The 23723-nt window shown below is 37.3% G+C and overlaps 1 protein-coding gene across 1 annotated transcript in view; it reads left to right on the top strand.

Annotated features, from left to right (window-relative positions):
• mydgf (myeloid-derived growth factor) overlaps positions 1 to 23304 on the top strand; it is a 32728-nt gene extending 9424 nt beyond the window's left edge. The window contains exons 2-6 of the mRNA XM_052038238.1: positions 3325 to 3375; positions 4256 to 4317; positions 6912 to 6993; positions 21527 to 21599; positions 22322 to 23304. Of these exons, the coding sequence (XP_051894198.1) occupies positions 3325 to 3375; positions 4256 to 4317; positions 6912 to 6993; positions 21527 to 21599; positions 22322 to 22401 (348 nt within the window). The 3' untranslated portion in view covers positions 22402 to 23304. The remainder of the gene's footprint in view (positions 1 to 3324; positions 3376 to 4255; positions 4318 to 6911; positions 6994 to 21526; positions 21600 to 22321) is intronic.
• Positions 23305 to 23723: the final 419 nt, after the last annotated feature.

Below are 23723 nucleotides of genomic sequence, written 5' to 3'. Positions count from 1 at the left end.
TTCTATGTGATGCTCTGCAGCTTAGATGATTCGCTTTAAATGATTGCAGGCCAGTAGAATGTTTTTCCCATGATTCCCATTGACTTCAGTTTTACTGGGCTACCTTGAACTTCAGGGCAACCTCTTTCATCTCCTCTCTGGAATTCAACTCTATTTTCCATCAAAGCTATAATGGAGTCAGGAGCTGAGCAGACTGACAAGGGCAAACAGATCCTTGATGAGTGTGTGTACCTTGTTAGCACTGTTGACAAATCATTTTCATGACCTTGATTTAATTGACCAGGTTGGATTCTGCGAACAGTACATACATAGAAGATTTTCTACATTCTTGGGTAAATGCTTTGTGGCCGCAATAGAGCAACTCATCTGGAGGCACGTTAAGTTCTACACCAGAAGCCTTGAAATAAAAAACCAATATTCGCTCTGTCTTCTGCAGAATCATGTCATGTGGAGTGAGATGAATTTTCTGGAGGCTTCTATGGTAGTGAGCTTCCCAGTCAGAGATGGGTCATCCTCTGTATTTCTGACTGAAGATTGTTGCAAGTGCTTCAGCTTTGACTTTTACATTCATGTACTGGATTCCATTATTGAGGACAGGAATGTTTGTGAAGCCTCTTCCCAATGTTTTTTTGTCCCCTACCATTCACAACTGACAGGACTCTGGAGTTCTGATCTGGTGGTTGTGAGATTGCTTAGTGCTGATAGCATGTTGCTTCTGCAGTTTAGCATGCATGTTGTCTTCATCAAGTTGACATCTAATTTTTTTTTGTCTGGTGCTTTTCCAGAAATTCACTTCTATGGTCCTTTATTGAAGCAGGGTTGGTCCTGCGGTTTAATGAAAATAGAGTAAGGGATATGTATAAAAGCCGTAGGTTCACTGATTGTTGTGGAATGCATCTCTGCTGCTTTTCATAGATGCTCAGTTTTGCGCTACTAGATCATTCTTGAATCCTTTTATGTTTCTGGCAATGCTGCACAATACATTGGAAGGTGTACATTGGTCACTTGGACTGTTGCATGCAGGTAAATAGGCAAGGACAAGTTCGGGAGTAACACACTAAAGCTTTTTGTATGTTGCTCCAGATTCCAGCATTTGCAGTCTTTTGTGTCTCCAGGACAAATTCAGCCAGGTTTTACCATTGTATTGGATTTCTCTCACTTGTTGCAAACTGAGTCTGGAAGCTGTATCCTTTGGTCTGAAGTGGTGCTACTGACTGCTTGGTCATGACATTGAAGTTTCACACCAATCCCTCAGGTGAGGGAAGATATATGATAACATGTTTCACAAGACAAGGGAGCAGAAGCAGGCCATTCGGCCCATCGAGTCTGCTCCAAGGAAAAGGGAAAAAGAAATGGGGTGGGGGAAAAAAAAACTCTTCTAATCCCATTTTCCAGCCTTATCCCCATATCCCTTGATACCCTGACTATTTAGATATCTGTCTATCTCCTCCTTGAACACCCCCACTGATCTGGCCTCCACTGCTGTGCGTGGCAAGGAGTTCCACAATTTCACCACCCTCTGGGTAAAGAAATTTCTCCTCATCTCTGTCTTGAAACTGTACCCTCTAATTCTAAGATTGTGCCCTCTGGTACTGGACTCGCCCACCAAGGGAAACAGCCTAGCCACATCTACTCTATCCTTACCTGTCAACATTTTAAATGTCGCGACGAGGTCCCCTCTCATCCTTCTGTACTCCAGTGAGTACAGTCCAAGAGCCGACAAACGCTCATCATACTTAAGCCCTTTCATTCCCGGAATCATTCTCGTAAATCTCCTCTGAACCCTCTCCAACGTCAGCACATCCTTCCTAAGATGCGGGGCCCAAAACTGCGCACAGTATTCCAAATGTTTCCTTGCCCGTGTTTGACCTTGTAATTCCAGAGTCAATTAAGAGGACTTGTAGGGCCACTTCCTCCTGGCTATGCCTTGAGGAAAAAATATACTTGAGCATGTTCTTGGAGGAATGGTTGAAACTCGATTTGAGTATGACTGTGTAAGGCTCTTGCTTGATTAGACTATGGGACAGCTTTCCTAACTTTGGTACATCTTCCTGTTAGATATTATTGAGGTGGTCTTAGACTAGATATGTCTTCATTGCCTGATCTGATGTACCGTGGTCTGTCAGTTTTACTTTGGTTTTTTGATAGCATGATGTAAATCTGTGGCATGCAAAGCTAATTATGAGCTAACCAACGATCTTGAGTCCTGTATCAGCAAGATTTGGTAAGGATTGTAACCTCTTTTTCAAAAAGAACATGTGAATCAGATGGCTTTTTAATGGCAGACTGGTTGCTTCACTGTTCCCATTACTGATACCAGTTTTATTTTAGATTATGTAATTAACTGATTATTAAATGCTCCTGTTGATATGCTGGGATTTAAACTAGGGTTGGGAAGGATTTTTTGTACTTTTAAAATTAATTGTGCAATTTAAATAATTGATTGTTAATCACTCTTAATTGCACTATTAAGCAATAATAGCGCACCATTATCACTAGTCCAATGGAAAATGTTTTTCCTTTATAATATCTTATAATTTAAATTTCTCGTGTTCAAATCTCTCTGGACTTGCTGTTAGCATAATAATCACCTTCAACCCTCTGATCTCAGTGTTCCTCATTTCTGGCACCTGCATTTCCTAAATTGTACTGTAATCAGTTTCAGGGAGTGAAGGATGTGAGTAAATTGGATCATACCCAGATACAGGCAGAGCTGCAGACAGCTCCCATCAGTCCTGGTGTTCAAGCATTTGCCTCAAGCCTGATTTTTCACAGAACCAATAGCTAGAGAGCAGGTGGTGAACCAAGCCAAGCCCTGGCTTTTAACCAAAGTAGGCAAGTCAGTCTGGAGTGTGTCCTTGGAGATGTCTGACCCTTGTTGCTTCCTTCCCACCCCTCTGTCCCTCCCACATTTCCCTCCCTCTGTCCCTCAGGGGTAACTGCTGTTCAGGAGATCACATGGTAGCAAGGTTTGGGTACGTGCTGCCTACAGCACAGATGGTAGATCAGGAGATTCAACATATTACTGCTTTCATTCCTGCACCTTATGATTAACATGGCCTTTCAAGGTGCCATTACATTAATCAGGTGTGCTAAGAGTTGTTAGTTGACAGATGTGATTTAAACTTGTCACTAGATCTTTAGTTCTGGTCTCTGTATTACCAGTTCATGTAACGTAACCACTATGTACTGTGTGCCAAATAACTTTTCTAAATATCATATAGAATGTTTGTTTGAATGTAATTTGAATGAAAATTGTAAACTACAGCACAAATACAATCGCATCTTAAATCGTGCTTTTTAAAACTTCTTTTTCCCATTTAGGGTGAGCACTCATGCATATTTACATATGCATCTCAAGGTGGAACCAATGAGGTTAGTGATAAACATGTGAGATTGCCTTAATTATGCCTAGTCTGAATTTAATTGGTGCTCATATTGGGAGCAGACTCCTTTTGAAAGATTTGGAAATCCTTAAGTGTCTTCGTTGTGTTGATATATAAGCAGTGCAAACAAACAACCCAAAGTATTTTTGTTCTCATTCTGCCTTATCATTGATTAAAGTTGATTTAGTACCTGTGCCTAAACATTTTTGAGCCTCTGCCTGGTAGCCTTCAATAGTTGGCATTTTTAAGGAGTAAAGATCATATTTATGCTGGACCACCTGTTGCTGATAAAATTGTGCTGAATTGATTGCCATCAGGAATGGAAGCCCACATATGCTAATAAATGTGATTTATATTGCATGCTTTCTTTAAAAAAAACAAACCCAGGCTTTTGAATTTGTATGTATCTAGTATGTAGAAAAGTTCAAATTTTATTGGTGCTCTGTTGATTGTATTCTACTGTTCCACTTTATTCGGGTCCCAGCATTTCAACTATGCACTGTATAAGTTCTCTTTAGAGATCCAGACTGTATTTGTACAACAGTATATTTGTTCACATGAGTCATCTCATTTGTTAATAACCAGCTTATCATTTATGACTGCTCTCTTTCAGTTAATTAAAGCAATTAAAACTATTCACTACTTGGAAGATTCAGTTATTTAGATTGGGGAATTTTAAAATGAGATGGATTAATATTCCAGAGCCAGTTTGATTTTTGTCATCTTTTCATGATTTTTTTAAGGAAAGGTGCTTTGAAACAGCAGGTTTAAGTTTCAAGTCTTGTCCTTGCTGTCATTCCTATAATTTAACTAATAGTGGCATTGAAGTAATGAAGGTGTAATGAAACATTATTGGTTTATCTTTACAGAGATGGCATATGAGTGTAGGTATCAGTGAGGACAACAAGCTATTTTCTTGCTCCGTCTGGCGGTAAGTAAATAAAGAAGGTTTTATGATACTTCGAATACAGAACCGTTTGAGTCATTGGATGCAGATTGCTGATTAAACCCATTTAGAGTTCAATTAATCATTTTTCATATGTTTACACAAATAAGCCAAGCATAGAATTAACTAAAGAATTTTGGTTTTTGCTACTTTTCTGTAGCATGAAATAACACTAGCAACTTTACATCACAAAGCTTTCCCAGAAGGGAGAAGAAAATTAACTTGCCTTATTACAGTATGTGTATTGGTAAGATTATTGATAGAGGTATTTGTATGGGTTTTATTTTCACAGTAAGTAAATGGTAATGTGTGCACGTTTTCAGTAACTGATTAAGAGCATTGATATGTACTGAATATTTTTAATATGCACTATATAAGCCTGCACAAAAATTGTGAACAGCCCTTCAGGTTTTACTTTGCTCAGTGGGGGGAAGTCTCTGTATTTTGCTGATATATTAAAATTTAATAACCGGAAAAGAAAGATACAGCAGGAAATTTTTTGCCTGTTCTGAATTAAGAATCAACCATCCTCTCAAATTGCTCCTACAGCTACTCTCATCACTAGTGGGTGATCCATGTAGATTGGTACTTCTCTATGTAGCTCATCATGAAACAGCCAATATTTGGCATCACAAAAATCCATAATTTTGATTTTTGTTTCAATGCAAGTGGCCATTTCACACAATCAAATTTCATTGGACTGATGATGACTACTTATAGTACCAAAGTATAGGTTTGTACTTGCTGTGGCATTACAAGGACCTTGGATTTAGTTCAACTGCCTTTTCTACAAGGTAAGGAATAATGTAGGGGCATACTTCATTGGATGGATAGGATGGAATTGAATGCAAGGTAAAAAAAAAGAAATGCATTTTCAAGGAGAAAAATGACTTTTAAGCAGGAAAGAAACATATACGGTGGCATGCAAAAGTTTGGGCACCCCTGGTCAAAATTTCTGTTACTGTGAATAGTTAAGTGAGTAGAAGATGAACTGATCTCCAAGAGTCATAAAGTTAAAGATGAGACATTCTTTTCAACATTTTAAGCAAGGTTAGTGTACTACTTTTGTACAATTTTGAGTGAAAAAGGGAAAGGAGCATCATGCAAAAGTTTGGGCACCCCAAGAGATTTGAGCTCTCAGATAACTTTTACCAAGGTCTCAGACCTTCATTAGCTTGTTAGAGCTATGGCTTGTTCACGGTGATCGTTAGGACAGGCCAGGTGATGCAAATTTCAAAGCTTTATAAATACCCTGACTCCTCAAACCTCGTCCCAACAATCAGCAGCCATGGGCTCCTCTAAGCAGCTGCCTAGCATTCTGAAAATCAAAATAAATGATGCCCACAAAGCAGGAGAAGACTATAAGAAGATAGCAAAGCGTTTTCAGGTAGCCGTTTGCTGAGTTCATAATGTAATTAAGAAATGGCAATTAACAGGAACGGTGGAGGTCAAGTTGAGGTCTGGAAGACCAAGAAAACTTGCCGAGAGAACTGCTCGTAGGATTGCTAGAAAGGCAAATCAAAACCCCCGTTTGACTGCAAAAGACCTTCAGGAAGATTTAGCAGACTCTGGAGTGGTGTTGCACTGTTCTACTGTGCAGTGACACCTGCACAAATATGACCTTCATGGAAGAGTCATCAGAAGAAAACCTTTTCCTGTGTCCTCACCACAAAATTCAGCGTCAGAAGTTTGCAAAGGAACATCTAAACAAGCGTGATGCATTTTGGAAACAAGTCCTGTGGACTGATGAAGTTAAAAAAGAACTTCTTGGCTGCAATGAGCAAAGGTATGTTTGGAGAAAAAAGGGTGCAGAATTTCATGGAAATAACACCTCTCCAACTGTTAAGCACGGGGGTGGATCGACCATGCTTTGGGCTTGTGTTGCAGCCAGTGGCACGGGGAACATTTCACTGGTAGAAGGAAGAATGAATTCAATTAAATACCAGCAAATTCTGGAAGCAAACATCACACCGTCTGTTAAACAAAAAAAAACTGAAGCTGAAAAGACGACGGCTTCTACAACAGGATAACGATCCTAAACACACCTCAAAATCCACAATGGACTACTCAAGAGGCACAAGCTGAAGGTTCTGCCATGGCCCTCACAGTCCCCTGACCTAAACATTATCGGAAATCTGTGGATAGATCTCAAAAGAGCATTGCATGCAAGACGACCCAAGAATATCACAGAACTAGAAGCCTTTTGCAAGGAAGAATGGGCGAAAATCCCCCAGACAAGAATTGAAAGACTCTTAGCTGGCTACAGAAAGTGTTTACAAGCTGTGATACTTGCCAAAGGGGGTGTTACTAAGTACTGACCATGCAGGGTGCCCAAACTTTTGCTTCGGCCCTTTTCCTTTTTTGTTATTTTGAAACTGTAAAAGATGGAAATAAAAAAATAACCTTGCTTAAAATATTAAAGAAATGTGTCATCTTTAACTTTATGCCTTTTGGAAATCGGGTCATTTTTTACTTGCTTAGCTATTCACAGTAACAGAAATTTTGACCAGGGGTGCCCAAACTTTTGCATACCACTGTATTTTTCAAAATAAGTTTTCTTCATTTTTGTTTCTTTACAGACCTCAGGGAAAATCCTACCTGTTTTTCACTCAGTTTAAAGCTGAAGTCACTAACGCCAAGATTGAATTCGCAAATGGCTTTGTAAGTAAATTATTTTTTTCTTTTGTTCTTTTGCAAAATACATTATAAATCAAGTAATAAGCTGCTATGTCAGGATGTAGCTGATTTTCGCAGTCTGAGTTGCTATGAACTGTGTTAACCTTTACACCAATGAATACAAAATAGGGTAATGAGGTGTAAAATTGTCAAGAGTAAGATCTAGGCAAGAGATTACCTTCAGGAGGCAGTCTCTGTTGAGTTTTATATTGTAACCTTTATTAAAGACTTTCTGCTCTTGTATGTAGAAAAAAATCTATTTTAAATTGGAGCCCCTGCATATATTTGTTGTACTAATGATTTTGTTTGCTAATATCAAAGTAGAATTTGGATTGTAATCAGTTGTGCTGAAGTCTCAGATTCATATCTAATCAAAGAGCAGTGTGGTACATATCTGTCACAACCTGCTAACTTTTAGTTTAATTTATTTCTTTAGTTTTTTATCATGATTAAAAAAAACTATACAGTGCAGAAATTCAGTGTAGATTTTATCAAAGTTATTAGAGTGATCAGAACTGTTACTCGTGTTTTTATATCTTGTGAATGATGCACATAGAATTCTCTAGTTCGTTTCATAAATATCAGCTTATTTTGTCTTCCCCTAAATGGAATTATTTCCTCTCCTTCACTAACCAGTGCAGAAGTTGAGATTCAATCCATACTTGCAATGCGTGTAATTTCTGAGCTCAAGAATTAAATAGACAGATCTTGGGAACAGGTTGCAGCGCTGAACTCAAAACAGCCATCATTGTCCCAAAGGGGAGATTTCAATTTGAGCCAAGGTTGGTACTATTTATAGGAGGTCAACACTTTAATCTTGAAGAAGGGTCCTGAACTGAAAGGTTGACCACCTGCTTTTCTCCACAGATGCTGCCAGGTCTGCTGAGTTCCTCCAGCATCATAGTGTTTTTGAACACTTTAATCATATTGTCAGTGATGAAAATCATAAATTGTAGTCCCTGCATATTTTTATACTCTAGGTAGTTTATCATTATGGCAGATTTAACAAAAAATAACTTAATTGGAAGCTTTTTTTATGCAGAGTGGGAGAAAGAGTTTATTAAATGAATGTCTGGAAGTTGTGGATTAATTTGGTGATGTCACAGGAAAGTAAGGGTGTTTCTTCCATCTGAAATAATGATTGTGTCCAGACAACTGGCTGCTTCAGCCTCTTTTTTTATTTTAGGATTTCATCACTTGACTGATTTTAGTATGTTGGGCATGAATATTTCACATCCTTATTGGTCAAGCATGGGAGCAAGAGGAATACTTCATTGTCATTAATCTGTGTCAATTCACATCTACAAAGAACTGGCAAAGGGGAAACTAAAAGTTAATTACATATGCAATTCCTTGATTAAATCCTGGAATTATCAATGCCCAAGTATTTGGAGAATAAAACCTGTTTTGATTTCAGTTCATCTCCTGCATGAATAAGCATCAATCATTTTGTGATATTAATCTTTTAAAGGCAGATTTTGGTTTGTTTCTTTCCAGAAATGAAAACTTCAAGAAACTGATGAACACACACCTGCCATTACTGTAGTAATTTTATAGATAACTGCAGGTGGAACTAATGAAATTCAGTTTTGGCTTGGTGTTGGCATTCTCTTTTCTATGGCAGGAGGTCATGAGTTCAAGCTTCACTGTTGTACTGAAGAGCATAACCTGGACTGCAATATTAAGGGAGCTCTCTGCGGTGCTGTTTTAAAGACGAAGCATTATGCTAAGCTTCAGGCCAGTTTCATGGGTTCTTTTGAAATACTCCATAATATTGTTTCAATAAGAGGAAGTCTGTGTCGTTTCCAATACTTCTCATTGCTGTTTGTGCAAACATGCAATGCACTAACTGCCTGCCATATTATATCAATGGCTAACTGTGCCTTGCTAATTGTAAGGTACTTTGGATTTTCCCAAAGACATAGTGTGAAAAATGAATTCCTCCTGCTTCCACTTCTACATTTTGCCCAAGGTAATTTGCTGTGATTCATTGCAATAGACATTACATTTCATCTTTGCAAGGAATCGTGTTGACGACTGCCAGTTTTGTGACTTAGTGTTAACGTTAATATTTTTGCAGTTCACCAATTTAGTGGCACATGAATCATCATCATCATCATCATGCAATGGTATAATAGAGAGAGATGAGTTCATCAGCTTCTTGTCAAGTTTCAAATGTTTTCTGGTGTGTACTTACAGAGAACTACAATTTAAGGAAATACCACTACAATTTAAAAATAAGTACTATTTTTACATTCAGTTTTCTTTATTTTACTGAAGATGCTTTCTTATGTTAGAATTTTGTCTAACATGAAAAAAACATCTTCAGTAAAATAAAGAAAAGAGCCATATTGCTCTGTTGTAGCCAAAGTTAATGTGTGATTCAAGATAGTTCATCATTGATTTAATATTGCAGCGGAGTGCCCTGTGCTGTCACTGCTCATTTTTACGAAAGAGTGATTCTATCTCCATCTGCGTGTGTGCAGCTAAAAGTGGATCTTACAAAGCTGCTGTAGGAGATGACTTCCTTCATGGATTGTACTGATTGAATTTACCCATTGGTTCTACACTACAGACAGCTGAAAATGTTTTCGTATAGCTAGGATTGAGTTTTTAATGGCATAGTAAATGATAATTACTGCTTAGCAGCTGCTTTAATCCTAAGGATTAACTTTATGGGTATGATGTCTTGTTCCCTTTGAAAAATTGCAGACAAAAATATTTGTTTTTTTGCTTTTTTAAAAATTTTGTTTCTCTTAACATTATTTCCCAATTTTTATTTTACTTTTGCTACATAATTTGGATATAATTTAACTGATGGACATAGCTGTCAGATTAGCTCCACAACAATATGAAGGACAAAATCTGCTTATTCTCATCCTTACTGATGTATTTGTTGCAATTGTCAATGATAAGAATACTGAAGATTTATGCTTTGGGGCTTGCTAAGCTTACCTCTAGCTATGCTCTTCCAGAACATCTACAAAACTGAGGATCTGAAAAATTGCCCAAGTATTACTTGCTTCCATGAAATGCAGGACATGCACAGTCCTCGTAATTACTACCCCATTAGTCCATTCTTTGTCATCATCACCATTGCTTTCAGAAGGCATCTATTCTTGAGCAACCTGCTCCCCAATGCTTTATGAATTTTGCCAAGAACATTTGAGTTCAAATCTCATGACCATTTGGTGGCACAGTGATGAATTTACCAGATTAGTAATCTAGAGATGTGGATCAATACAAATTTGAATCCCACTCAGTTGAGAATGTAAATTCAGGTCATTTAACTGAACTGAAATGTAAAGTAAAAGGTGACCTTCCTTTTTTCACTCCAGTGCCTTTCCACCGTATATAGAAATGTGATGAAATACACAAAGCACCAAGAGAATTCAGTAAGCTCAACATCAACCACAGCAAAGCTGCCCATCTGTTGCCCTAAATATTCACTCTTTCTCACTGATGGTGTAACGCTAGTGTGGACCATCTGCAAAATGTAGTCATCTAAACTATTGCAATGGCATCACACAAATCCGTGATCTATATTGTAAAGAAGAAGAAGGGCATGAGTGCATGGGCATGCAATCATCAGCAGGTTCCCTCCAAGACCTACGCTACCCTGAATTAGTGAATGTATATGCGTCTGTAGTAATTCAAAGAGGCAGTTTGTCATAATCTTTTCAAGGGAATTTAGGGATGGCCTTGTTGGCAATACCCACATTCTGTAAATGGATGAATTAAAAAAAAAATCCAGATGTCAAGGCCACATTTGACAAATGTGGCATCAGAGTCTTAATTAAAACTCGTCATAAGAATAGACAAGAAAACTCTACTGAGTGAAGCCTTACCTAGTCCATAGGAAGTTGACACTTGTTGGAGATTAAAACTTTCTTGAGAACAAGAAAGTGGGAGTAGGAGTAGGGTATTAGACCCCCAAAGCCTGCCCTACCATTCAATGTGCTCATGGCTGACCTATGATGGCCTCAATTCCTCTTCTGTGCCAGTTTCCCATAACTCTCACTTCCTTCATCTTTCAAATATTTATTTATCTCTGCCTAAATAGGTTTAGTGATCTGGCCTCCATCACCCTTAGGGACAGAGAATTCCAAGATTTACTATCTCTGAGAGAAGAACTTACTACACAGTTCAGTTTTAAGTGATCAGCCATTTAATTTGTAGCTATGTCTCCTTCATTGTGACTCTCTCACCAGTGAAAACATCTCAGCTTCTACCCTGTCAAGTCCCCTTAGGAGCTTATGTGTTTGAATAGTCACATTCCATTCTTCTAAGCTCCAAGGAATATATACCCAAACTGTCTAGCCTCTCTTAATAGGACAGCCCTCTCATTCAGGAATTAGCCTGGTGAATATTCTTTGGACTGCCTTCAATGCAACTAATATTCTTTTTAAAGTAAGGGGAAGAAAACTGGACAGTAGTTCCATATATGCCAACACCCTGTACAAATGTAACAAAACCTTGTTATTAAACTCCAATCCCTTTGCAATTAAAGGCCAAAATGCTATTTGCCTTCTTAACTACTTGTTGGACCTGCCTGCTAACTTTTTTTCATGCACTAGAACTCATAGATCCCTTTGAACTTTACTCAATTGCAGTCTTTCTCTATTTAGATAATAGCCACCTTTTGGTTCCTCTTACCCAAGTACATGACCAAGCATTTTAAAATCCTTTTGTCAGGATTTTGCCCAATCACTGAATCTATCTATATCCCTTTTGGAGAATCACAATGTCCTCGTTACAACATGTGCTTCCAGCTATTTTTGTATCATCAGGAATAATGTAAAAAGTAAACAACAGAGGGCCAAGAACTGATCCCTTGTTAGAACTACTCCACTACTTACATCCCTACACTCTTAAAAAGGTCCTATTTATTCTAACTCTCTGTTTTCTATGTGACAGACGGTTTTCAATCCACACTAACACTCTTCCACCAATACCTTGAGCTCTTAATTTATCCTTTTATGTGGCACCTTATCAAACTTCTTTTGGAAATCTAAGTACAATACATCACATCAACAGGTTCCCCTCTATCAACTCTCCCTGTCACATCCTTAATGAGTTCAAGTAAATTTGTCAAATGTGTTTACCTTTTATGAAACCATTTTGCCTAGATTTAATTATATTCAGCTTTTCTAAATGAATAGTTATTTCCTCTGATTATTGACTCTAGTACCTTAGAGTCATACAGCACGGAAACTGGCCCTTCAACCCATCTCGTCCATGCTGACTAAGATGTCCCATCTAAGCTAGTCCCATTTGCCTGCGTTTGATCTATATCCCACTAAACCTTTCCTATCCATGTACCTGTCCAAATGTCTTTTTGTCAACAGTAGATGGCCTGTAGTTCCCTGCTTTCTCTCTTCTTCCCTTTTTAAAAAAAGAGATACATTGGCTGTTTTCCAATCTTCTGGTACCCTCCTGGAATTTCAGCCAAAGGATTCACTATCTCTGCAGCCACTTCCTTTAAAACTTCTGGGTATTGGTCATCAGGTCCTGGCAATTTGTCTGCCTTTAGCTTCGTGAGTTACAATATCCTTGACCTCCTCTGTTAACCACAGATTGTGCCTCTTTCTCATGAAATCCTTCTTTCTAATTAGGTTAAATTCCTGCTGAGTATTATGGACCACCTGTTTGACTATTTGCCACTATTCATCTACTGACCTGTCTCTTAACTTAATTTCCTTGTTAACCACCTTAGACAACTTCAGTGCAGGATATTTCTGTAGCAGTTCCCCAGTGTAGTTTCCTAAGTCCAACCACCTTTAGCTGCTTCCTCATTAGGTCCAAATACATATGTTTCCTGCGATATCCAATTTTATTAGTCTACTCAGATGATGTAGCATGGCCTGGACGATATCAGGTGTGATCTGAAAGATGGCTAGTTATGTTCTTGCCAAAGAAGTGCCAGGCAATGACCATTTCCATCGAGAGAGAATCTTAGCACTTCCACTTGCTATTCATTAGGATTGTCATGAATGAGACCTCACTATTAATATCCTAGGGGTCACCATTGACTGGACACTTAATTGAACAAGCAAAAATGTGGTTGCTCTAAAAGCAGATGAGCTACTTGGTATCCTATAGAGGATAATTTATCACCAGACTCTCGCACCTTTCCACTATCTACAAGACTCAAGTCTGAATTGTAATGCCTTGTGGATCATTTTCCTGGTTGGATACAGTTCTGATCCCATTCTTGCAGGGGACATAAATTCTTCCCAAGAAAAATATAATGCATAGATTATATAACAAAAAAGTACATGGATTATCGTGCATCAACTGCATTTGGGAAAAGAAATGCTCACTGAGATTAGGCTGGTTCTGGGACGAGAGGCCACAATTCTAGCTATATAGAACCCTCTAATGTCTTTATAGATGAATTAGTATTTAGCATGGATTGTGGTTTATTGCAAATCATGATAAGACTGTAATGCAGTGATTGTCAGGGTCTGCATTTAGCAAGATCTAGAATCTTTATCCCTTCTCTGTTATTTAATCTCTTAATTCAATGTTGCTTTAAAGTAGGGATTCATACTCCTTTTGTGTCAGCACCCAAAAAACAATGGGTCATTGTTTTTTCAAGATCCACCTTGTGTTTGGCAATGACAGAATTCCCCAGTTCCGTTCCTCGCAACCTACTATGTTTTCTCGTCTTTCAAAGTTTCAGTACACGATTAATTTTACGAATCGTGTCATTAATTTATTAGTTTAGCTGCTTTCAGCACTTCAACAATTTGAAATAATAGTTTTAAATTCAATTTACTATGTAAAAACTCCATCTGAATAAAAACTTGCTGAGACACAAGAAACTGCAGATGCTGGAATCTGGAGCAACGCACAAAGCACTGGAGGAACTCAGCTGGTCAGGCAGCATCTATGGAGGGAAATGGACAGTTGATGTTTCCAGTCGAGACCCTTCATCTGTACTGAAAGAAAGATGGGAAATGGCCAGTATATAAAAAAAAAGGTGGGGGAGGGGATGAAGCAAGAGCTGACGGGTGATAGGCAGATTGGAGGGGGGTGGAGAGTGGGAATGATGTCAGAAGCTGGGAAGTGATAGATGGAAGTGACAAAGGGCTGATGATGATGGCATCTGATAGGAGAGGAAGGTGGAGTATGGAATAAAGGAAGGGGGATAAGGAGGGGAACGATTGGGGTGTGTGAGTGATGGGCAGATGGAAAGGGTGTTGGAGGGGAAAAAGATGGGGTGGAAACACTTGCTGAGGTTGTGGAGTTAGCTGGAACAGGATTGAGAAACCCTGGACTATAAAAATTATGTAGTGTTTTTTTAAAATGACAATAACTCTGGTTCAAGGATGGTGGTGTACATGTTCTGGCCCACATGCACAGATGGACAAGGCAACCCTCTATTCTCCATTTGCACCTCCAAACACCTACTCTGCCCCAATTCTCTACTTGCTCATTTTCTCCTAGGGAAAAGTCATTCTCAATGCATACCCTCTCCACTGTGAAGGCTGATGTTGCCTGCTTAGTGCTGCATTGTGACGGCAGACTATGACACCCTTGTATGTGATAAGTGAATAGGAATACAGATAGTCCAGGTGGTGTGAGACAGTGAGGGAAGTAGGAAGAATCCACTCCCATCTTCTGGGAAATCTAGCAACAAACCAGAATGGTGCTTGCATACCACATTGGGATGTGTCCCATTAGTTTAAAGTAATTCCAGGGAATTCATTTTCATGTGAAACACAATGAATGTTGGGCAATTCTGATATGTATGTTGAATGTTTGTGATTTCTATCACAAATTTTACATAAGTTCAATTTTCCTTTCATAATGCATGAGCTAGTTTACCAGCTAAAATGCTTGAATTGCAACAACCTGTATAACAGTTGACTTCATTTTATGACCCTAGTCCCTGATTCTACATATCTTAGATGCTGGCAGCCAACCTAGCTTGTCGCTTCTTGTAGATTATAGCTTCTATAAATTTACTTTAATTTGTTTTTGTGGTAGTTGCACTTCAGTGTTATAGTTGATTGGTTGGCCATTTATCTTCATTGTTGATTTTCCAATCAGAGTCAAATAGTGATCTTGATTTAGTTTTTAAAAAGATTAAATATTTAACGTGACGCAGCTGAAAGAAGAATAGCATAGCAAGCATCCAGTTTAAACAAAATTTTGTACCTTTATCCTTTAAAGCAAACATGGCTGACTTCTGTAAGTTGATGAATTCAACTGGAATTTTAATAGAACTTTCCATGATGTGATTGAGGATTTTGTTGCAATGCATTTTCTTTAAGTAACAAGTCTCTATGGAGTCCAGGGAATATGTAATTTAATGATCTCATGAAATTTAGAGTATCCTGCATATTGTAATGCATTGCATGTTTAAGGTTTAGCGTTCTTATTGGAACTTGAGCAGAGGGGCATTGATTTTTGTGTAGTTTGGAATAAATCATAATTTATTACTCTGAAACAGTGAAAACAAAAATTCTGCGTATAAAATGTCTTAATTTTTCCCATGTGCCATCAGATTATTTGATCATGGGAGCCATTAAAGTCTGATTTTGTCCTCTGTTAACATAGAGGCCCTTGCAATTTTTGCCTGTTGGATAATGATCAGATTTAATTAAAGCAACAATGAGCACTTTCTGGTAGAATATCAAATGTTGAGGGGATATTCCAAATATATTAAGTAAACCATCTATATGCGGAATATAGGAATACTTAAATAAATTTTTCATGGAAACTATCTCTGTAGTGGCACATCTGTTAATTTGAAAGAACTTGTGCATATCTCTGGAATTCATAGCCATTCTGTAATATTTGTAAAACATTTTTTTTATTTGGACCAAATCTTCCACAACAGTGTATTCTTCTCATTTTTTCCCTTCTAACCTCCTGCCACCATATGGATTTTGAGTTTCTTAAAAGCTGATGTTTGAAAGTGGCAACCTTGAAAGTAAGTCAACATATTTAAATTCTAGTTGACATCAATATGCGCTGCAGGAAGACATTGTGTGTTGAATGGGTCCTAAATCAGACGATGCAGGCACCAATGCTTGTGCAAGGTTTTCAGAGCTGAACAGAATTCGATTTTTGTTTTTTCCTTTTATTTATGGATGTTGTTGTATTCATAAGTAGCCAGTTTGTCTTGCTCATTAATGAGATAAGACTGTGGATCTATGACAGGTAACTGAAGTCATACAAATTGAACTGAGAAGAAAGCTATTTTATCTCTTTGGATATGCACTATTTCTTTCCTAGAACAATCAAAACCAGAGTGTGGTGGTCATTTGTCAAACTGTACTTGTCTTTTTGCAGATAGAACATTAATCCACATTATCAAAAAGATGGTGGTATTTGTTGTTTGACGATAGGGTTGGCTGGTTTTAGCCATATCTGCAGCACCACAATTAAGATGCAGTTGGGACACACAATTTTTGCTCGACCTGAAACAAACAGTTCTCCCTTTATCTTTCAAATAAGTCAGGTTGACTGAAGATTTGTATTTGTGGTGGCAAGTACCTGCAGTAGAATGTCAAGATGGATTGTCCACTTGGCCCCTAGGCTCCAATTTATTTGGCTTCATCCATATCTTCTGTTCTCATGCTGGTCTATGGCATTGTTGAGAATGGAACTGCTCCTGGAGACGTTCTCCTGCTCGTTGTATAATTGACCTGGAAGATTTACAACTCAGTTTGGGAGGAACTGCAGTACTTTGAGCTGATTGTGTAGAATTGCTTAGTTCTACCAGGCATTTTGCTCTGTTTACTGTGCACTATGTCGCAGGTTCACCAGGTTGCTACATCTTTAGAAAGCCAGTTGAGGCTTCTGATATGTTTTGCAGATTTCCCATTTGAACTAGAATTTGATGGTAACGGTGGTGAGAAATATGAGGTTACGGTTCTGCTTTAGGTGGCAAGAATATTTTGCCCGGTCTATTAAAAGCACCACAGGCATATCATGTGATATTGAAATAAAGTGCTTAAGCAGTTCATTGTTGCTCCTGATGTGCCAAACAAGTATTGTTGCAACTTGTGCTAATGCTTTATTAAAGTCTTTTAAATATCTTGAGTAAACATCTAAATTCAATTTTCTCAACCCCAAACTTTAATGAAAGTTTTAACTGGCTAAAATGCATTAATTGTTATTACATTTCTTGTTGTTTGTTTTTCTTGTGAACCAACTAGCTGAATAGTAGAGCAATATTGTTCAATTATAAAAGTGGAATTTCAACAGAAATGCCAGCCTATTAGTTTGACAGCCATCCAGGTCCTAAGTGGGATATTCGTAGGATTATGAAACATTTTTTTTAATTCTAATTTTGTTTGAATGTATTATTAGAGGATAAACTGCTTTTATTACTGTGTAATAAAGCAGATGTCATACATATGGCTCATTTGCTATGTAGAAGTATGTCAGGAAGGATGGCTCAAGCACAGAAAACCTGGAAAGGCATCTTGCAATATCTGAACAGCAAGTATTCCATAATAAAGTTGGATATTTCCTTCTCTTAAAATTTTCTTTTGACCTACTGCCTTAATTTCATCCTATGGTATCTAAGGAAGATTCTCAGTTTGAAGTGGCTTAACAATTGTCTTGCAAATGCCTTTACCTTAGATGCTGTCTTTACCCGCGCCCCCCCCCCCCCCCCCCCCCCCCAGTTTCCCAATTTACATTGACATTAAAACTCAGCATGCTGCCTGGATCTCATTAACTTCAAGTCCTTCTCTCATCCATGCTAACCCTGTCAAGTTAACGTGGGCCTAATGATTCCAAAGTTGGATGGCCAAGTTTTGCAAGGCCTCAGCGGCTGTACTGCTGAGGCCTTGCCTTAGAAAGCCTTTACAATTGTTTACAGGAAAGTTGGAGTGAACCCTTGTCCCCTCTCAGTCTGTGAGACTTTAATAATTTTAAAATGTCTCTGACATATTTCCTTAATTAAAAATTATATTGTTTAAAAAGTAAAATGGGTTAAAGCATTATTGAAATACTAAAGTCAAAATATTAAAATAAGAAAATGTAAAGTTAACTTCTGTTTTCTAGGTTGGGAACCCCCATATAAATGAATGGGGATTTCAATCCTATGTCAGGTCTTCTCCACACAGTCAAGTGGTAGAATGGGATGGCAGATGTAGTGCCTTCTGTCACTCAACTTATGGCAGGATTGTGTGAATCTGAGTCACATTTAATTGTGAGTGGCTTAAGTGTTGCTCATTCTGTTCAGAACCACTGGCTACAGTTAGCTTGATTCGGCCCTTCTTCAATATTTGAGGATTGCAGAACTCTTAGCATTAGTCATTTTTCTCTTCCACAGATGAGAAATTAAATTGAGAATGTGCCATTTTGTACTGTGGTCCACTTTGCACCTGTGACTCTTCAACTTCAGTTTCTCAATTTATTAAAAATCTGCTTATACTTCCTGTCTGCAGTTTTGCTTGTATTTTTGTCAATCATTTGCATAAGCATTTTTCATTATAAATCCACCTGTGCCTATTTTTACAATGGAAATTATTTATAAATAAAATCTTTTTCTTGTAGCTGTTGTACCAGAATTTTGCATTCCTTGATCCCTCAGTCTATAATGCAAAAAAACTCGCACTCCAGTCAACACATACGTGCTTTTTAATTTTCAGGTTTTACTATTTAGCAATAAATGAAAAGTACATCTGCATAACGTTTCGCCTTAATTGCTCTAACTGCTGATTCCATTTCAACTGAAATCTAGTTGATATTGATGCCCCATATGTCATGCTGCTCAGCAAGTCAACTAATAGCAATTAAATAAACCTAATGTTTGATGAATTTTAAAAAGATCATTGACACAGAACATTAACTCTCTTTCTCTCTCCACAGATGCTGCCTTATTGCATGCATATTTCCAGCAATTTCTGTTTTTATTTCAGATTTCTAGTGCTTGCAGCATTTTTAAAATTATTTCTAAATTCATTTTTGGGATCTGGGTGTCTCTCGCATGGCCAGCATTTATTGCCCATTCGTAATCGCCCTTCAGAAATGGTGGTGAGCTGCCTTTTTGAACTGCTGCAGTCCTTCCAGCGAAGGACTTGCATTGTGCTCTTAGGTGAGAAATTATAGGATTTAGACCCACCATCAAAGATGCAGTGTTGTGTTTCCAAGTCAGTATAGCAACTCAAAGGGGGACCTGCAGATGCTCCCATGCACCTATGCCCTTTCCAGATAGAGATCACAGGTTTGGGAAATGATGCTGTCAGAATATTCTGAGTAACTACAATGCATTTAGTAGATTGTACATTCTGCAGCCACTGTTCAGGGAGTTTGATGGGTTGCCTGAGCTGGATTGTGTTGATCTTGTGGCACTGTGTAGGTATGTGGAAGTATTCCATCTCACTTCTGACTTGTGCGTTAAAGAGCGTCAGAGTGTCAGGAGATGAGGCACTTACTGCAGAATACCTAGCCTCTGACCTGCTCTTGTAGCTATGGTATTTTTATGGTCAGTCCATTTGAGTTTCTGGTCAATGGTGACCTCTGAGTATGTTGATAGTGGGAGACTGGCAATGGTAATACCAAACACCCATCACATTTAATGGTTAGGTTTGTATGGTCTTTTTGTGACCACGTGGGCTTGTTCTGGTTTCCTTGCATATGTCAGAGAAGCACTGGGAGGTTAATTTGCTGCTGTAAATTACTCCTTAGTTAGGTCAATTGCAAAAGGAATCAAAGGGGAATTGATGGGCAGTGGTAGAGGAGAATATGAGATGGAATGCAACTAATGGGATTTCTCCACTGTGTGCCAGCATGGATCTGATGGGCTAAATGATCTTCTGTGTCATTATGTCTGATATGATATAAGATTGCTGTGCAGGAGAAGAATGTGTGATTTATAACGTGTCTGTTTCACATGATAAATTCAATACTTCCGTAAAAATTAATTTGTCTTACTGATTAGGAAGCATGAATTAAAGACCTCTACCAAGAGCAATTGATTAAACCTTTCAGCTGATTGTTGAAAAGTAATTTTTCAATTTATATTTCTGATTGCAGAATAATGTAAATTATCAGTGTAAACAGTTTCTGGCATGGGTTCAAATTAATTGCATCTATTTAGTACATATTGAAAAATCCAAATCTGATAAATATTTTAAGTTTTGTCATTGGACCCAATTTATTAGATAAGTTTAATACATTAAGAAGGGGCTGGGATATCAAACTGCATCTCGTATATTATCATCACTTCAAACTCTTCCTTTGACCAATGCTAGAACATTAAACACTCATACTGTACATCTTAAAGCAGTTTGAGTAATAAGATTTGCATGTGTAAATCACAGTAACAGCATTGTAAATGGTAATGTGATGTCATTTAGCTTCCAATTGCCTATGATTTCCTTCCATTTATTCTTTCCCTTTAGTGTATGGTTCACATGTATTAATGAGCGTCCAATTCTACACTTGATGTGTTCCTATGTGAATGTTAAATGCCATTGGAATACTTAACAATGTGGCCCATCACTATCAATCCATACTCTTTTCCTAGTTTCACACTCTCTCTTCCTATGGTGGATTATGTTTTCAATTGTATTAAGCACCAGCCACACAATACACACATTTTTTGTGCATTTGTAAACACATGCAGATTATTTCAGAATTATTTTCACCACAGTGCTTTCTAATGCCATCAGTGGTGAATACCAAAATATTTTCAAACATTTTATTTAGAAAAAATAGTTTGACTGTCATGTATAAGTATTTCTGCATCTCTTTAATGGGTCTGAAATTGCAGTTTACAAAACTGTTCTAGGATAGTGGATTAACTGTTTACAGAATGGCCAAAGGTGGTGAGTTGTCAAAGAATCTCAGATGTGAAAACATGTCTCTGGCATCTTGCCACCTACGGAGGGAGAGAAAAGTATGGGGAAGAGAAATATGTAAGAATTAAGTAATAAATTGCCAGTGTTAAAATAACGTGTTTTTCTGGCTCACTGATTTCCCGACAGAGCTGCCGATGATGGATATTGGAGCTTTTCCCTGTATTTGATAGCAGGAGAGGCAGGGAATAATAAGGCTGGAATTCCCATAGTGTGTAATTACCTTTCTGACTAGAGGAAGGACTTCTTGAAAAGTTTTTTTTTCCTTCCTTAACCCTGAAATTTTCTTGTCATTTTAAAATGGAGTTGATTATGGGCTTTGAGTTAGCAACAAGAAGCTATGATGCCATAGATTTTTTTATTCCATTTCCTTTAAAAGGATGATGTCATCAAGAAAGATTAGAAAATATTAGTTTTTGAAGTTGAGGTTTCTTTAAACATGTATGGATGGATACCTATTATGTATGTATTATTAACGCTGATGTAAGCTATTTAATACATTTCTTAAATTAATTGATGTATTGAGGGATTTTTGTATGAAATTTTTTTGCTTTTCTACCAATGGTGAAAATACCATATATTTGATGTTTAATGGAGAAGTTATTTGGCTTTATCAGTGCTTATTTCCCTTGGGTGGAGCAACTATTTTGATTTGCTAATATTCCACTTTTCTCTCTCCTTTCTAGTCTCAAGGAGCAGTAGACGGCCGCAGTGACGTTCCCCTGGAAGAAAATGAATATGTAATTAGTGAGAATACTGGTTAGTATAACTTACAAAACAAGATAAGCTTTTTCTTTTTTACCTTCCTTGTAGATTATATGTAATTTGCTAGCCTGCATTCTCCTAATTTGAATATTTGAGAAATACAAATAGCTGTGTTGGAAGTCCAGGGAGAAGAAACTGTCTGAAATATCTTGAGTTTCTGAAGCAGATTAACAAACATTTTAGCAAATCTGTATAACATGAGTGAGCTGTGCTCAGTTACATTTCATTAATAATCCTTGACTGAAAGGATGGAGATCTTCCAGTATAATTCCAGAGGCTCATATTTTGAAATCTCTGACTAAAGTTTTGCCTACATGATTTATAAAGTTCAAATATATTATGTTACTGCTTTCCTCTGTAGCTGTGTGGAGTTTGCAGCCCAGAGCAGCATCCATAATGTGATTCATAACATTTTGATCCTAGTCCCTGGTCTTTCCTCAACTTGGTGTTTTTACTTGAATGTGTCCTTGAATAACATCTCATCAATTGATTTTAAAGTTGTTGAAAGAACAAGTTAGGCTCCATAGCTGCAGAATTTCCTTTGCAACTTCACTGTTTCTGGCTAAATAACTTGTATGTTACCCTATTCCATGACTAATTTATGTACAAATGACTTGCATTTAATATTTAGATAACATTATGATTGATAAAGCTCTGAACTGGGTAGTAATGATCAGTTATTGCTTTACTGGTAAAATTTACTTTTCTTCTTGCAGTGACTCACAAGGATGGAGTGTTCAAATCAGAGCTGTCCAAGCTTATTATAGTTGCCCGCTCAGGACATGATGAGCTGTGATTAGAAGAATTTTATTATAAGTAACCATTTAAAACAAAAAAATCTTCATTTTTTTTACTTATAGATTTATTATCTTAATACAATTATTGGGAACATTTTTATCCCCATCCCTATCTCATATCTTTAATTTTGACAGAGCAGGAATAGTGTCTACTGTTGATTTGCTGCTCAACCAACCATCTTAAAGGAAACACATTTGGGATTAAAAGTGACCTTTTGTAAAAGACAAATATTCTTCTGGTTGATCTTTTAAATCTTAAGATTGAGATCGTGGTCCTAACAAGGTGCCTCATTTAACAGCCTGACTGGAAAGAGGTAACAGAGCAACTGGAAGATCAACTGTGGCCAGACTACTCTCAATCTTGCACTGTAAAAAGGGACCTTTGTTACATCCCATAAATCTGATTAAATGTCAGAATTATAAACTGAGCATTAAAGTGTGCCCATCTTTACAATATTGATTTTTTTTTGTGTTAATGAAGGTATATTTGACTAGTTAATATACACTGGGTGCTCTTTGTAAACCAAAAATATGAAACTTGTGTCTACAACTGTCAGAATGAACTTTGACCTGTATAGAACATCCTTATAAAAATAATTTTTGTGCAAAGGTCTTTAAATAATTGTTTAACAAAGGTGTTAATTTATAGAGCTTAATTGTTCAGTGCTGTAGTTGAAATGCAGATTGAATTTTATGTATGTCTGGATGTCTTCCATACTTTTATAATAGACAACAGTTGTTTATTGGGACCATATGCCTCTATATTTTGCCATCAACTGCAAATAATATGATACAAACTGTCATCTACATCTACAGTTATCCTTATGTTTGTTTTTACTTTATACTTTGCTTTTGTTATAGATCTTTGTGACCTGGGGAAATAAATTATTAATTTCAGTTCATTTGTATTCCATGTGACTGCTTTTATTGCTTTGTCAAAAATCTTGGCAAAAGTGTTTGCAACACAGTATATAAACACAAAGTATTAAATTAGAGATTCCTGACAAAAAAATAAAATGGCAGAAGAAACATTTAAAATTGTGATCAACAGAGTCCAAAAATGAGAACAAATTAATCAGTAGTGACATACTGAATGAACAGAGTAATAATTGAAAGCGAAGAGAAAGGCAGCACTGACTGCAAGCAAGGGAAAAGATGGCAACATGGAAATAATGGTTTAGGAAAAAATGAGGAAGTGGGAGGATCAATACAAAACTAGAGGTTCAAATAACAAGAGAAATATCAGGATTGAGATTAGGTGACAAAAGAATTCATGTAATAAACTCAAAGGTGAATAAAACCTAAATGGGAGAGAGATTTA

The sequence above is a fragment of the Pristis pectinata genome, chromosome 24 (assembly GCF_009764475.1).
Source record: "Pristis pectinata isolate sPriPec2 chromosome 24, sPriPec2.1.pri, whole genome shotgun sequence".
NCBI classification, from domain to species: domain Eukaryota; kingdom Metazoa; phylum Chordata; class Chondrichthyes; order Rhinopristiformes; family Pristidae; genus Pristis; species Pristis pectinata.
Note: the sequence above shows the minus strand (reverse complement) of the source record. Positions and strands in the feature narration are given on the sequence as shown.